This window comes from Engraulis encrasicolus, chromosome 2, assembly GCF_034702125.1.
Source record: "Engraulis encrasicolus isolate BLACKSEA-1 chromosome 2, IST_EnEncr_1.0, whole genome shotgun sequence".
Classification (NCBI taxonomy): Eukaryota; Metazoa; Chordata; class Actinopteri; order Clupeiformes; family Engraulidae; genus Engraulis; species Engraulis encrasicolus.
The window spans coordinates 54,967,624-54,981,067 of NC_085858.1; the positions used below are offsets into that span (position 1 = coordinate 54,967,624).

Sequence of the window (13,444 nt, forward strand, 5' to 3'; positions counted from 1 at the left end):
ACATTCTATGACAGTGTTACAGAGAAAGAGCTTTCCTCGCAGACACGCTGTGTTGTGCGTGTTGCCTGTTCTTTCAAGTGAAGTTTTTTTCTTGTTTTGTGTAGGCCTATGTAGAATCTCAAGCGTTTCAGTCACAATGTAATTTGCGATAGACTACTTCTCTTCTCGCCCGTTAGCCATTTTGCGTTATAACCTGTGTAGTTGCCTCGGTCAGCACGCGACAAGTTCACGTTGTCCGCACAAGCATGCCAACGTTATTGTTTTCAAAGTTGTAATTGACAGTCAGTCGATTAGTTTGATAGTCGCTGAAACGCCAAACGGCGACAGGTGAGGTGAGAGGGAGAGAGCAGAACGGTCGCGGAGCACTGCAGCTGTGGACAGTGAGTGACAGAGAGGGGAGGGGCTCTCCTCACGAGGCTGCTCATTTAAAGCGACAGGGTTTTTTCTCGTATGCAGAAGACGAGAGACTGAGATCCAGGTGTCTGAGCTTCAATTCAATCTTAAATAGTTAAGTAATTATATGCAATAACTTATAAATTGATGTAATGTTTCAGTCTCAATTCAATCTTAAATAGTTTAGTAATTATATGCAATAACTTATAAATTGATTAATACTGTAGACTTACTTGTAGGCTATATTACCAACACTAGTCTGAAAGAGCTGAAAGATAATAATAATAATAATAATAGCCTAATAATAATAATAATAATAATAATTATAATAATAATAATAATAGCCTAATTATAGGCCTACATTGTGAAAGCGACATGTGCAAATTAAGATTGATTGGTTTATGGGCAGAAATATTCAATAAGGATAATTAATAGGCTATTAAAAAAAATAGAATATAATTTCTGTGATCGGCAATGATCGGTGATCGGCAGACAAAGATTTTTGGTGATCGGTATCGGTGATCGGGTCAAAAAATGGTGATCGGAGCATCTCTATTGACGGGAAAACTATCGGTATCGGTACTTGGTTTCGGCAAGTACTACTACTCGTATCGGTTTTCAAAAAAATTTGTATCGTGCATCCCTATTTCCTTCGACTGAATGACCACCTCTGTCTGTTGGTGCATAACCTGTACAGCAAATTGCATTTCATTGGCTCATGGTAATAAGATTTTAAGACTCGCTGCTATCAAACCTCCGCTCTCTGCTTCGTTTCAGCCAGGAAACACTCAAAATGAAATAGTAAAGATTTCATAAAAGTAGGTGGTAGTATGCTTAGTGCTTGGCCATGGCAGCTTGGGGGCCTCATGTACAATGCTTGCTTACGCACAAAAAAGCTTTATGAGCAACGTTTCATGCGAATGTTCAGATGTACCAAGACTGATTTAACATGGAAAAGTGGACTTGTATTACATTTCTTGTGAAATTTAGATTCAGATTTTCACATACGCAAAGATTCAGTAGGAAATCTACAGAAGTCTTAGTGCTTGGTCATGGCACCTCAGGTCTGCTCTCAACATGCTGAAACTAAAGCAAAAGCTGATGCCAGAGCGAACCTAAATTATTTCTTTTGAAGTATTGAACACTCCTGCCTTAACCTAGAAGCTGTGCATGGATCTTTGAACTGTTGCTGAAGCAAAAACTGTCAAGCCGTCAAATTGAAGGTATGCAACAAACGCTGCTTACGCTGCTATTTCTGCAGGATATATGTAAATAAAAACAATAGCAGCTGTAAGACTACCCCCTTCCTCATCCTGAACAGATGTATGCACTGGTAAGATAAAAAGCTGAGGAGGAGGAGGAGGAGGAGGAGGAGGAGGAAGATGGAAAATGCTGACACAGCGCCTGAACTGTCAAGACTGCCCCACAGGCCATACATCTGAACCTAGCGTGGTGTTAGGTGGGGAAAGAGGCCATTGGTTTTGACGACCGACAATATAATATAATATAATATAATATAATATAGCATAATAGAACTGCATGTCATTGGTGAGCTTGGCGGAACAGGAGAACCTTACATGAGATACAAGTGCCTACTGTCAACTACCGGTATAAACTACCTAAGCTAAGGCTAAAACAATTCACTGTCTCGCACTGCAAGCCAACACAGACAGCCCTAGATGGAGAAGTTCTTGGTAGATTACGATCTAAATATTTTCCACGCATTAGGTTGGCAAATGATGATTGTGATGACATACACCATTACCACCACTGCTGATGGCTTTGAATGGTGGAGGTGTGTGCATGTGGCTTCACAGAGTGAGATGTCAAATTCCCACACGTCAAAAAGCAATTCTATTTTACGAAAAAAGCTGTTCTATTTTACATTGCATACACAACTTGAACGCACTCTTATGCATACCTTAAATTTTGCATGAAATTATAATATTAAACTATTATGCCTCGACATTTACACTGCAATGTTTCAAGTTCAGTTCAGCGCCTCTAAATGACACTAAGCACAAATTGTTAACTAGGAGCGCAGCACATGCACAGAAAGTGTTAAAGCAAGCATGCAATAAAAAAAGATAACACTTGTGACTTATTCAGTGAAATACTTTACTGAGAAACGGACAACAAGACTAACAACAGCAGCACAACAGGGCAGTTAAGGGGAGAGCAGAGCAGAGCAGAGCAGAGCAGAGGAGAGCAGAGCAGAGCAGAGCAGAGGAGAGCAGAGCAGAGCAGAGGAGAGGAGAGCAGAGCAGAGGAGAGGAGAGGAGAGGAGAGGAGAGGAGAGGAGAGGAGAGCAGAGCAGAGCAGAGCAGAGCAGAGGAGAGCAGAGCAGAGCAGTCCCAGGCGTCTAAGTGCTGCATTAGGCCATGGCGAGAGCAGGCAGATCATCACACTACAACACCACTGATAGCACTCGCTCATGTCATAACCAACATCACAGCAGACTCACAGGAAACACAAGGCCCATAGAGATTATATGCCAAAGAGAGAGAGAGAGAGAGAGAGAGAGAGAGGGAGGGAAAGAGAAGAAGGGAAGAGAGGGCGGAAGCAACAGATCCTGAAGGAGAGACTGCAGACTCAGGCAGAGAAAAGAGAAAGTAAGTGTGTGTGTGTGTATCTGAGTGCGCGCATGCATGTGTGTGTGCGTGCACTTGTGCGTGTGTGTGTGTGTGCGTGTCTGAGTGCGCGTGTGCATGTGTATGTGCGTGTACTTGTGCATGTGTGTGGGTGTATGTGCACGTATGTGTGACTGTGTGTGTGCACTTGTGCATGTGTGAACTATGTGTGTGCGCACGCGTGTGTGTCGTTCTCTCACATGCATGTGTAGGCGAGACCCAGTCCCCAGAGGCCCGCTAACAAAGTCCACCTCAGATTGCCATCAAAAGAAACCAAGGGCATTGCACTCAACAGCCTGCCTTTTATCTTCACAAGGCAATAGCAATCTGAGTCTCCTGTTCACCCAAACCACATGCATGTGCTGTGCTCTCTAACCCTATGGCACGTCATGTTTGGCCAAACTAACATGGAAGAGAAGCAACACCACTTATGTCAAATCTACAGAGCTTCGGAAAGCGCATTTGTTAGTCAGACACGTGCCTGACTATTATGATTATTAATACTATTATGATTATTAAGATGCAGTTTTAAATGAAATATGACACCCCCCAACAAAAAAGAATAAAAAAAAAAAACTTGGATGTTTCATTTCCTATACAAAATCTTAATCTTGCATGTGATCTAAGCATTTGTATTCAAGGAGGCCATCTTGTACAAAATCTTAATCTCACAGGTGATCTAAGTATTTGTTGTCAAGGAGGCCGTTTTAACTGGGTATACCACTATTTTGGGGCTTAATACAGTTAAAATCATTGGCTGGGGTTTATAAAGGTGGTAAAGTGTCTTATTTTTCAAGTAAGCCGTTGTCTTGCTTAGAGACAAGTTAAAAGAGGGAGCATGTCGCTGAGCTAGTGAAAGTCAATGGATCCGTGTAGCATGCTACAAGCATGCTACAAGCATGCTACAAGCATGCTACAAGCATGCTACAAGCATGCTACAAGCATGCTACCCCTTTAACTGTGAGTTGCTGAGGGAAACCCTGTGTAGCCGTTTTCAGACTGACCGGCCCCTTGTGTCTCAGGCGGCTCCCACACCAGTTAAACTGCTGACCAAACTACTTGCTTGTGTGTCACCCAGGAACCCATAAGCTGCTGACAGAGGATGTTACCTCATCACCTGCCTCCAAAAAAAAACCCACATCCCATCATCATTGGCCCTAAATTGCACTGTTCAATATTTTTGTATGTGTCATTCCCTGTTATCTATGTACCCCCATGGTTTTTTCACCGATGCATCGTTAAGCTTTTTTTGGGCCGATCACGATTACGATCCTCCTTCGATCAAAATCATGATTTCACGGATCACCGATCACTGCCGATCACAGAAATCGTTCCTAGTTTTTTTTTTTTTTTTACAATTTGCATAGGCCATACTGTATGTACATTGGCCAACTAGCTCCAGATTTAATATCTCGTAATCTGCTTTTTGCTGATCACTTTATGCCGATTGCCTATCAAGAAGTTTTTGCCAAAATCTGCCGATTATGATCGGCGGCTGATTGATCGGTGCATCTCTAGCTTTTCTCTCATGCCCCCTTTCTTTTGCACGTAAGCAGTGTTTGCATATGAGGCCCTAGGTTTATAGTGCAGCGTAGTTCAGTCTTGAGGGCCTGTAAGCAGCCACATTAAATGGCAGACGGCTACAGTATCCTTCACCTCCGCTCCGTCCGCATGCAGCTCCGGGCCTGGCTGGCTGATTGGAGAATGTGATTGAGGCTCAAATTACATTAGGATAATGCTAATGCTAATGCGCTGTGGCTGGTTGGTGTCTACCCCTGTAAAGGTCAACCCTGCCCTGCTCACCATACACACAGCTGCCTGCAAGAATGAGTGCGTTTACATACAGTTCAGTATCCCGAATATGAGGCTTATCCCGGTTATGATCATATTCGGGATAATGTGTTTATATGCGCACAGAACGTTATATCCCAGTCTACATTCTTGGCCGTTATAGAATTCTCTTCAAATGCGTGTAGCCTGGATACCAGCAACAGCGTTCCATGGGAAGCCCCTGTATTCGGGATAAGGTGTATACATGAGTCTTCTTTCGGAGAACTCCACCTAGCATATCCCGATTTCTCAGTATCCCGAATAAGGGCTTTAAGTGTTTATATGCGCAAACGCAAATTCGGGATACATAATATCCCGATCATATTCGGGATACTGAACTGCATGTATACGCACTCACTGCCGAGTGAAAGGGCCGTGGTGTCCTCCTCTTGCATTCATAAAGGAAGAAGGCGAAGGACAGCATTGCATGGTGAAGAAGGGCTTTGCCCGAAACCTTTGCTGGCGAATAAACAGAAAAAACCTGACTGCTGTCCTTCACTTCCTTACTTGACCTATGTTTTATGCGGAATTCAGCAGCCAGTAAAAAATGTGATAATCGTTAGGCGATAGGACGAGTGCCTGTCCTCCCGTTTTCTCTTCGACGCAATACGGTTTGGAATATATGGCCTGGGATTCATGCCTGGTGATTGTCAGAGTAAACAATGTATAGGTCAGCCCTGCTCACGGTAAACATTGCTGCCTGCAAGACTCTGTGTGTGTGTGTGTGTGTGTGTGTGTGTGTGTGTGTGTGTGTGTGTGTGTGTGTGTGTGTGTGTGTGTGTGTGCGTGCGTGCGTGCGAGAGAGAAAAGACAACACTGTCCTCCTCTTGCATTGAAAGTCCTTTCATCAATGACAGATGTAATAAGGTTTGGAATATACTACAGCCTCAGATTCATGAGTGGTCGATGTCATAGCAGACAACAATGCAAATCATTGTTTTTAAAACAGACGTGAAACATTCTTGTTAAGTAAAAGGCTATAAAACAAGTTATAAATGTTGGTGCTAAGTGTGCATTTGCACTGTAAGGTGGCAGAGGGTGCTCCCTGGCTTTATGGAAGCACTTCCCCTTTGTCTTTTGTGCTTTCTGTTTGACTACCTGGGCGTCTCTGCTTGCACAGCACTGGGGTCAACTACTGTGTCGTAAAAGAGTATAATAATCAGCCTCTATACCTTTATGGCTGTCTATGCCTGTGACTGGATGGATAGTGTCTGTCTGTGTATGCTTGTGCATGGGAGTGTCACTGTGTGTGAGCATATACCTGCATGACTGAGCACCTTTGTGTGTGCTGTGATATGAATGTATGTACTGAGTATTCAGTGTCTGAGTGTGCGTGTGCATATCCGTGTGTGTGTGTGTGTGTGTGTGTGTGTGTGTGTGTGTGTGTGTGTGTGTGTGTGTGTGTGTGTGTCTGCATTGTGCATCTTTGTGTTCATACAGCGTGCAGATAATTAATCCCAGTGGAAATGAAGGCAAATTTAGATGAATTTGTGTTTTCTGCATGAGCACCCATGCTTGTGCTCACTCTCCCTCAGAACACTGCACCCTCCCAGGAAGTGAGAACCAAAATGTATGTGTGTACAGTAATTTGTCTGTATGTATGCGTGTTTGTGTGTGTCTTTGACTGTGTGTGTGTGTATGCATGTTTGTAAGTGGGTGAATGGTGTTTTTTTGGGCTTGGATTACGGGAGGTATAACGACATCTACAGTGATTGCCATAAATTAATTAGTGATTGGTATTTCATGTACTGCAATGGGTATGCTTCTTAAAGAAAAAAAAACCAAATAAAACCAAAAACAATCCATAGAACAGTGGCATTAGCTGTCATTGCACCACCCTGACGTGAGCTACTCCTAAAACGTCATTGATCCATGTATGTATGTCTGTGTGTTCGTGTGTGACTGCATGTTATTTGCAGGCTGCTAACAGCTCGGTACTCACCCCGCGTCAGAGTACTGCGCCCCGCCCAGGAAGCCGTACTTGTCGGTGCGCCGCATCACCATGCCATTGATCTCAGAGTCGGATCCCACGGAGCTGCCGTCCTCGCCCAGCCCCGACAGGGACTCCAGCGTGCCCGACATCAGGCTGGCCGACTCCAGGTAGCTCAGCGTGTCGGGGGCCGGCCGCGACTGGTGGGGCAAGGGCAGCATGGGGCCCGAGTCCTGCACCACGAGGGCCGGGGGGTCTGTCCGGACGGGGGTGCCCGGGGGCTCCAGCGCCCGCTTGGACGCCCCCGGGGTGGCGGGGGAGGTTGGCTTGGGGGCGGCGGCAGTTGGCGTGGAGAGAGGGTTGGTGGTGGGTGTGGTGGTGGGTGTGAGCGGAGGCTTGGTGTTTTGCGGTGGCGGCTGTGGCGGTTGTGCTTGCGAGGGGGCCACTGGTGGCGGAGGTGTTGCTTCTACTGCTACTGCTGCTGCTGCTGCTGCTGCTGCCTGTGCTGCTTCTGTCCCTGCTGATGGCACAGAGGCTGGATCCTGTGCCTGAGGGGCTGACTCTGAGTCATTGGTGGGCGTGTAGGGGAAGGGAGCCAGGGGCCTGGAGGTGCTGGAGATGGGGGCTGCTGGTCCAGGGGCCTCGACGGCGGGGGGCTGCACCGCCACGGGAGCTGGATTAGGACTGTAGGGGTTGATGTGGACGTTGGGGTACAGATTAGGGCTGGGATTAGTCTCGGGGGAGGCAGCCAGCTCCTCCTCCTTCTGCTGCTGCTGCTGCTGCTGCTGGGCCTCCTGCATCACCCAGGGGTCCATCCCACCTCCCACACCTGCAGCCGTCAGCGGAGCAGCCACCGAACTCTCAACTCCGTGCGTACCTTCACTATTGGCCACGGACACCTCTCCAGGCTTGAGGACCGCAGGTGATGCTGGCGTCTTGGGCGGGGGGATGGGGCTTCCTCCACCACCTCCGCCGGCTACAGGGGACGAGGGCGTGCCCATGGAGGAGCGGTCCCCGTACAGGGTGGATTTGGGGATGAGGGCTGCCTGCTTGGGGGAGCCCGAGGGGCCCAGAGCCGCACCGGGTCCCAGGCCCGGGCCTGGCAGGGTGCAGGGGGAGGAGGGGGCAGGAGGCAGAGAGGGGTCACCCACGCCCGGGGGAGACGGGGTGAGGGCCGAGACGTCAGCCATACCGGCTACTCCTCCGGGCTGCTGGCACTGTGAGGGGGGGGGAGAGAGAGAGAGGGAGAGAGAGGGGGGGGGGGGGGAGAGAGAGAGAGAGAGACAGAGTCAATATAGAGAACCAGAGATGGGGATAGGCAAAAGAGAAATAGCAAGAGAGATAGAGAAAGACAGAGAAAAAGAGAGACAAGCAACCAGAAAAAGTAAAAGAAAGATAGAGCAAGAGGCACAGAGAGAGAGAGAGAGAGAGAGAGAGAGAGAGAGAGAGAGAGAGAGAGAGAGAGAGAGAGAGAGAGAGAGACAGCAAAAAAAAGAAACATAAACAAGTGATGAGTGATGGGTGAGACCTTGCCACAGTCACACGCCAGAATCAATTCTCTAAAAAGGATCTCCAACTTCCCAAACGTGAGGGCTGAGGCCTTCACACATACTGTAAAATGAAGACGGCGCGGTCATGTTCTGTTTTATTTTTGTCTTCATTTCACAACTCGGGTTCATGCCACAGAACAGAAGAAGAAGAAGAAGATGAACAGCACAGTTACAAATAGCAACAATGCTCCATCCTCACTCACTCTGACGAGGTGATGCTTTTTCACCGCTAAATGAGTGCAAGGTTATCAGCACTGAGCCACAAGTGGATGCAGGCCGATATGTCTCTCTTTCTCTCGCTTGCTCTCCTGTGTGTCTGTGTGTGTGTGTGTGTGTGTGTGTGTGTGTGTGTGTGTGTGTGTGTGTGTGTGTGTGTGTGTGTGTGTGTGTGTCTGTGTGTGTGTGTGTGTGTGTGTGTATACACCCACACACATACCGGTACGCATGCATTGCACGCCCTTCACTGTGTCTGATTTACAACTATAACCAACCACAGCCACTTCCTTTTTTGTTAATCACAATACAGCAGACTGACAAAATAAAGAAGTGACTTACTATTTTTATGCTGTGGAAAAAAAAGCTGTGTGGGAAAACATACGCTTCAGGGCACCATCCCCTCCTCCATCTCCACCTCCAGATATTTGGCTGTGGGGGTCGGGTGGGTGTTCAGGGTGGGTGTTGAGGGTGGTGGTAGTAGCTTTAAGACAGGTCCACATTAACAGTATTGGACAGTGCAGTATAATACTGACACAAATGCTAGCTTACAACCCACACTGACAAAATCTAGCTATCTTAAGGGCCTAACTAACAGCTAACAGTCCCTCTGTGTGTGTGCGTGCGTGCGTGCGTGCGTGCGTGCGTGCGTGCGTGCGTGCGTGCGTGCGTGAGTGAGTGAGTGAGTGAGTGAGTGAGTGAGTGAGTGAGTGAGTGAGTGAGTGAGTGAGTGAGTGAGTGAGTGAGTGAGTGAGTGAGTGAGTGAGTGAGTGAGTGTGTGTGTGTGTGTGTGTGTGTGTGTGTTTTCACCAAGTCACCAATAAGACCATGGGGCGTTAAGTCTGATACAGCATTCCTTGGCTGCTGAATCGCCAGCCAGGAGCAGGAGTGGACACAGATGATGGAGGACAGAGGGGGTGGATGAGCTGGGCGCGGTGTGTGTGTGTGTGTGTGTGTGTGTGTGTGTGTGTGTGTGTGTGTGTGTGTGTGTGTGTGTGTGTGTGTGTGTGTGTGTGTGTGTGTGTGTGTGTGTGTGTGTGTGTGTGCGCGCACGCGTGGACAGATGAGCTGGGTTCACTGCCAACACATGAAGACTCAGAAACGTCTGTGCCAACACTCCTGCCCATCTCCTCAACTGCAGTGTTGCCCACAGACCAAGCTGCATTTGGAGTGCTACCGGCAAAACATTGGGCCACTGTCTGAAAGTGTTATGAGTGTAGTGTACCCCAATGTGCAGCTGTTCAATTTGTCCATTTGAGGTGCTTTGTTTTTATTCAGCGGTGCTGCACCACAGAATGGCCTATGGCAGTGGTTCTTAACCTGGGGTGCGGGCACCCCCTGGGGGTGCGCCAGAGATTTCAGGGGGTGCGCGGAATTTTGTTTGTGTTGAGGTTTTGACCAAAATTCTGCTAGCGAACATTATAATTAGGCCAAATCAAACCAAATTAAACACATTTTGGTCCCCATGTAAAGTCATTAAGGTATTGATTAATGTCCCAAGCAAGAATCATTGTAATTATCACTTAAATAATTTTTTTGTGCGTATACACATGTAGAAGTTTCAGTTGGGGGTGCACGGCTTGTCGTGGGCACAGGTAAGGGGGTGCGTTAAAATAAAAAGGTTAAGAACCACTGGCCTATGGGTCCATGATGATTTGTCGTAACAGACGTTAGGATGGCACAGCCACACTAATCCCACAACTTTAAGGGTAAAATAACTACAATTACTTTTTTGTCTTTTAACAGGATTATCCAAGAAAAATATTCATTGCTTGTACATTAATGAACTATTACTAGTTTAATGTATGAGCATTAGTTATGGTTGTAGCACCTGACGTCTGCAAAAAGACATCATTGACCCGTATAGGAAACATTAGATCTGCCTTGTGGACACAGGTCTAGCAAAGCGAGCACAGCCGCCGCAGGAGTGCTGAACACAGACAGAGTTAATGTTTAGAGTAGTGCTATTGGCTTTCCACTTAACTAAAACTGTTGATTCATTCATCACCCCCTCAGATGTTTCACACACATGCCTGACCAATACAGTGCAGGCATTGGTCTCAAAAATCACTCTAAATCCGCCATCGAATGAAATAGAGGCTGAGAGTGTGGCGTGCATTAAGAAATACACGCAACATGTGTGTGTGTGTGTGTGTGTGTGTGTGCCCGTGTAAGCTTATGTCAACACACAAGAGACTCTCACACGAATCTCCGGCCCACAAGGGAGCTCCATAAGTGGCTAATGAAGAGGAAAAAGGCCCCATGAGAAGTTGTAGATCAGTGATTCTCAAACTGAGGGCCAGGGCCCACTGGTGGGCCGCGAAGGTATTCCAAGTGGACCTAAAAATCTAAATAATTTGATAAAAACGTTTTAAAAAACGTGTTGCTGTGTTGCTGTTGACTATTCATTTGAGTTATGGGTCATTCCACGCCAAATCAACAAGTGCCCGCGCACTTAGGTCTCAAAAAATTCTGAAAATATTACCAAGTGTACCCATGGTACTTAAGAGAAACACTGTACATTTATTTGAATGTAAGATGTATACTCTCCGTGTTACAGCCAATTTTACTGGGGGAGGGGGGTGCCCATTTTGTTCACACTCTTTTTTTTTCAAAGTTCACAAGCCCCTAGCTCAATAACTGAACCATGTAGGAAGCTCAAATTTGGCATGCTGGTACATAGATAGGAATAGTTTGTTGCTAAACTGACAGTTTTGGTCTGTATGATCCTGCATTGTCATAGCATTCCCTCAAAGATGATGCAAATTGTACTGGAGTTTTGGCTGTGCTCTGTTTAGGCCTTCAAAAGACATATTTGTGCCCAACATAGCCTCTTGATTTTTTTCCCTTGTAGAGACAAGTAGGAACACTCTCATAAAAAGCTATAAATAGAAAGGAAACCCCATCAGTTTTTGAAAAGAAGACCTCACAAGTCTGACAAATCATTTTGGGTGTCATTTTCAGAGCTCCAGAACCCCTTGTGGGATTGTCCACAGATTTTTATTTTATTTTTTTCTTCATTCTCCATGAATTCTTCTTTTTAAAAATGCCAATGAGACTTGTCTTATGTGATGTTTTCTTTTGTAATTTCGAACCTGAACATGGGCAACATGCACATTGAGGGCAATATGTTTTCTATGCGCTTCTTCTGCTGCCATCTGCTGGTCAAAAAAAGTAACAACATGACTCCTTGTGCCTGACCTACTGTCTCTTTTGGTGTGCGAACCTGCTCCCACATTGAACGCTCCTGAAATCATTGAAATTGAAAGGGATACCTGCACCCCTGCACAGGGACTCTCGGGTGATCATGTCTGGGCAAAATTTGCATTTGATTATTTAGTCTTTACATGAAATGTTATCGAAATCATGTTGCTCTATTTTTGCATTTTGCCCATGTTCAGGGTGGAAATTACAAAAGAAAACATCACATAAGACAAGTCTCATTGGCATTTTTGAAAAGAAGACTTCATGGAGAATGAAGAAAAAAATAAAATAAAAATCTGTGGACAATCCCACAAGGTGTTCTGGTGCTCTGAAAATGACACCCAAAATGATTTGTCAGACTTGTGACGTCTTCTGGTCAAACACTGATGGGGTTTCCTTTCTATTTATAGATTTTTATGGGAGTGTTTCTACTTGTATCTACAAGGGAAAAATATCATGAGGCTATGTTGGGCACAAATATGTCTTCTGAGGGCCTAAACAGAGCACAGTCAAAAACTCCAGTACAATTTGTATCGTCTTTGAGGGAATGCCATGACGGTGCAGGATCATACAGACCAAAACTGACAGTTTAGCAACAAACTATTCCTATCTATGTACCAGCATGCCAAATTTGAGCTTCCTACATGGTTTAGTTATTGAGCTAGGGGCTTGTGAACTTTGACAAAAAAAAGAGTGTGAACAAAATGGGCACCCCCCTCCCCCAGTAAAATTGGCTGTAACACGGAGAGTATACATCTTACATTCAAATAAATTTACAGTGTTTCTCTTAAGTACCATGGGTACACTTGGTAATATTTTCAGAATTTTTTGAGACCTAAGTGCGCGGGCACTTGTTGATTTGGCGTGGAATGACCCTTATATGGTTTATTGGGTCAGAGGTGGGCCCCCGAACATATGTGAAAATTTCAAGTGGTCCCCAAGTTGGAAACTGTTGGGAACCCCATCCGGCAGATAATACATTTACAGTGCGGGCCGGCCCCTCTGATGACTGCCGCCCTGCCTGTCAGGTGGAGTCATGGGACAGGCCGCGTCCAGAGTCGGTGGGGTGGTGGGGTGCGGGGTGGGAGGTTGATGGCGGATGCAGGACGCATGTGAGAGTCGTTTGCTCGGGTTCATGAAGGGCTGGCTGGCGGGCTGGGCCGAGTCGTGTGAGGTTACAAACAAGCACAGGCCCAGCCAGGCACAGGCCCAACCACAGCATTGGTTGCAGTGACAGATGTAGGTCATGCTGTATATTTACAGTTATATAGTAAATCTTGTGCTTATTTCGGGTACTTAAGGAAGTAGTGAAGTGCATTCTCGTGGCCAAATGTGCCCTTGCAATATTTTTGGCTAATGAGATGCACCTCATTGCATCATTTTAACCACCAAACACTTCCAAAAAATAGCTATAACACCATCACACTGTCCAAAAACAGGTCTCTTGTATGCCTCAGAATGAAAAGAGATTGAGCTAAGATGGTTTGGACTAGGCCAATGACATCTAGCGTGGGCCGACATTGAGAGTCGAATAAGGAGGAACCAAGAATTCTTTGTGTCAGCCAGCTACTGTGCACATCAAATGGTTTCAACAGGGGTGTGCCTCAGGAAATCTTATACCAACCACGGACACTTCCAAATTCTCCTTCCACAGACTTGAGCCCACAGATATACAGATGACTATGTACAGAAGA

At 46.2% G+C, this 13,444-nt stretch overlaps 1 protein-coding gene across 1 annotated transcript in view; it reads right to left on the reverse strand.

Moving 5' to 3' along the window:
* The window catches only part of LOC134441705 (TBC1 domain family member 10B-like), a 37,847-nt gene that overhangs the window by 22,324 nt on the left and 2,079 nt on the right, over positions 1-13,444 (reverse strand). The window contains exon 2 of the mRNA XM_063192099.1: positions 6,796-8,000. Within this exon, the coding sequence (XP_063048169.1) occupies positions 6,796-7,973 (1,178 nt within the window). The 5' untranslated portion in view covers positions 7,974-8,000. The remainder of the gene's footprint in view (positions 1-6,795; positions 8,001-13,444) is intronic.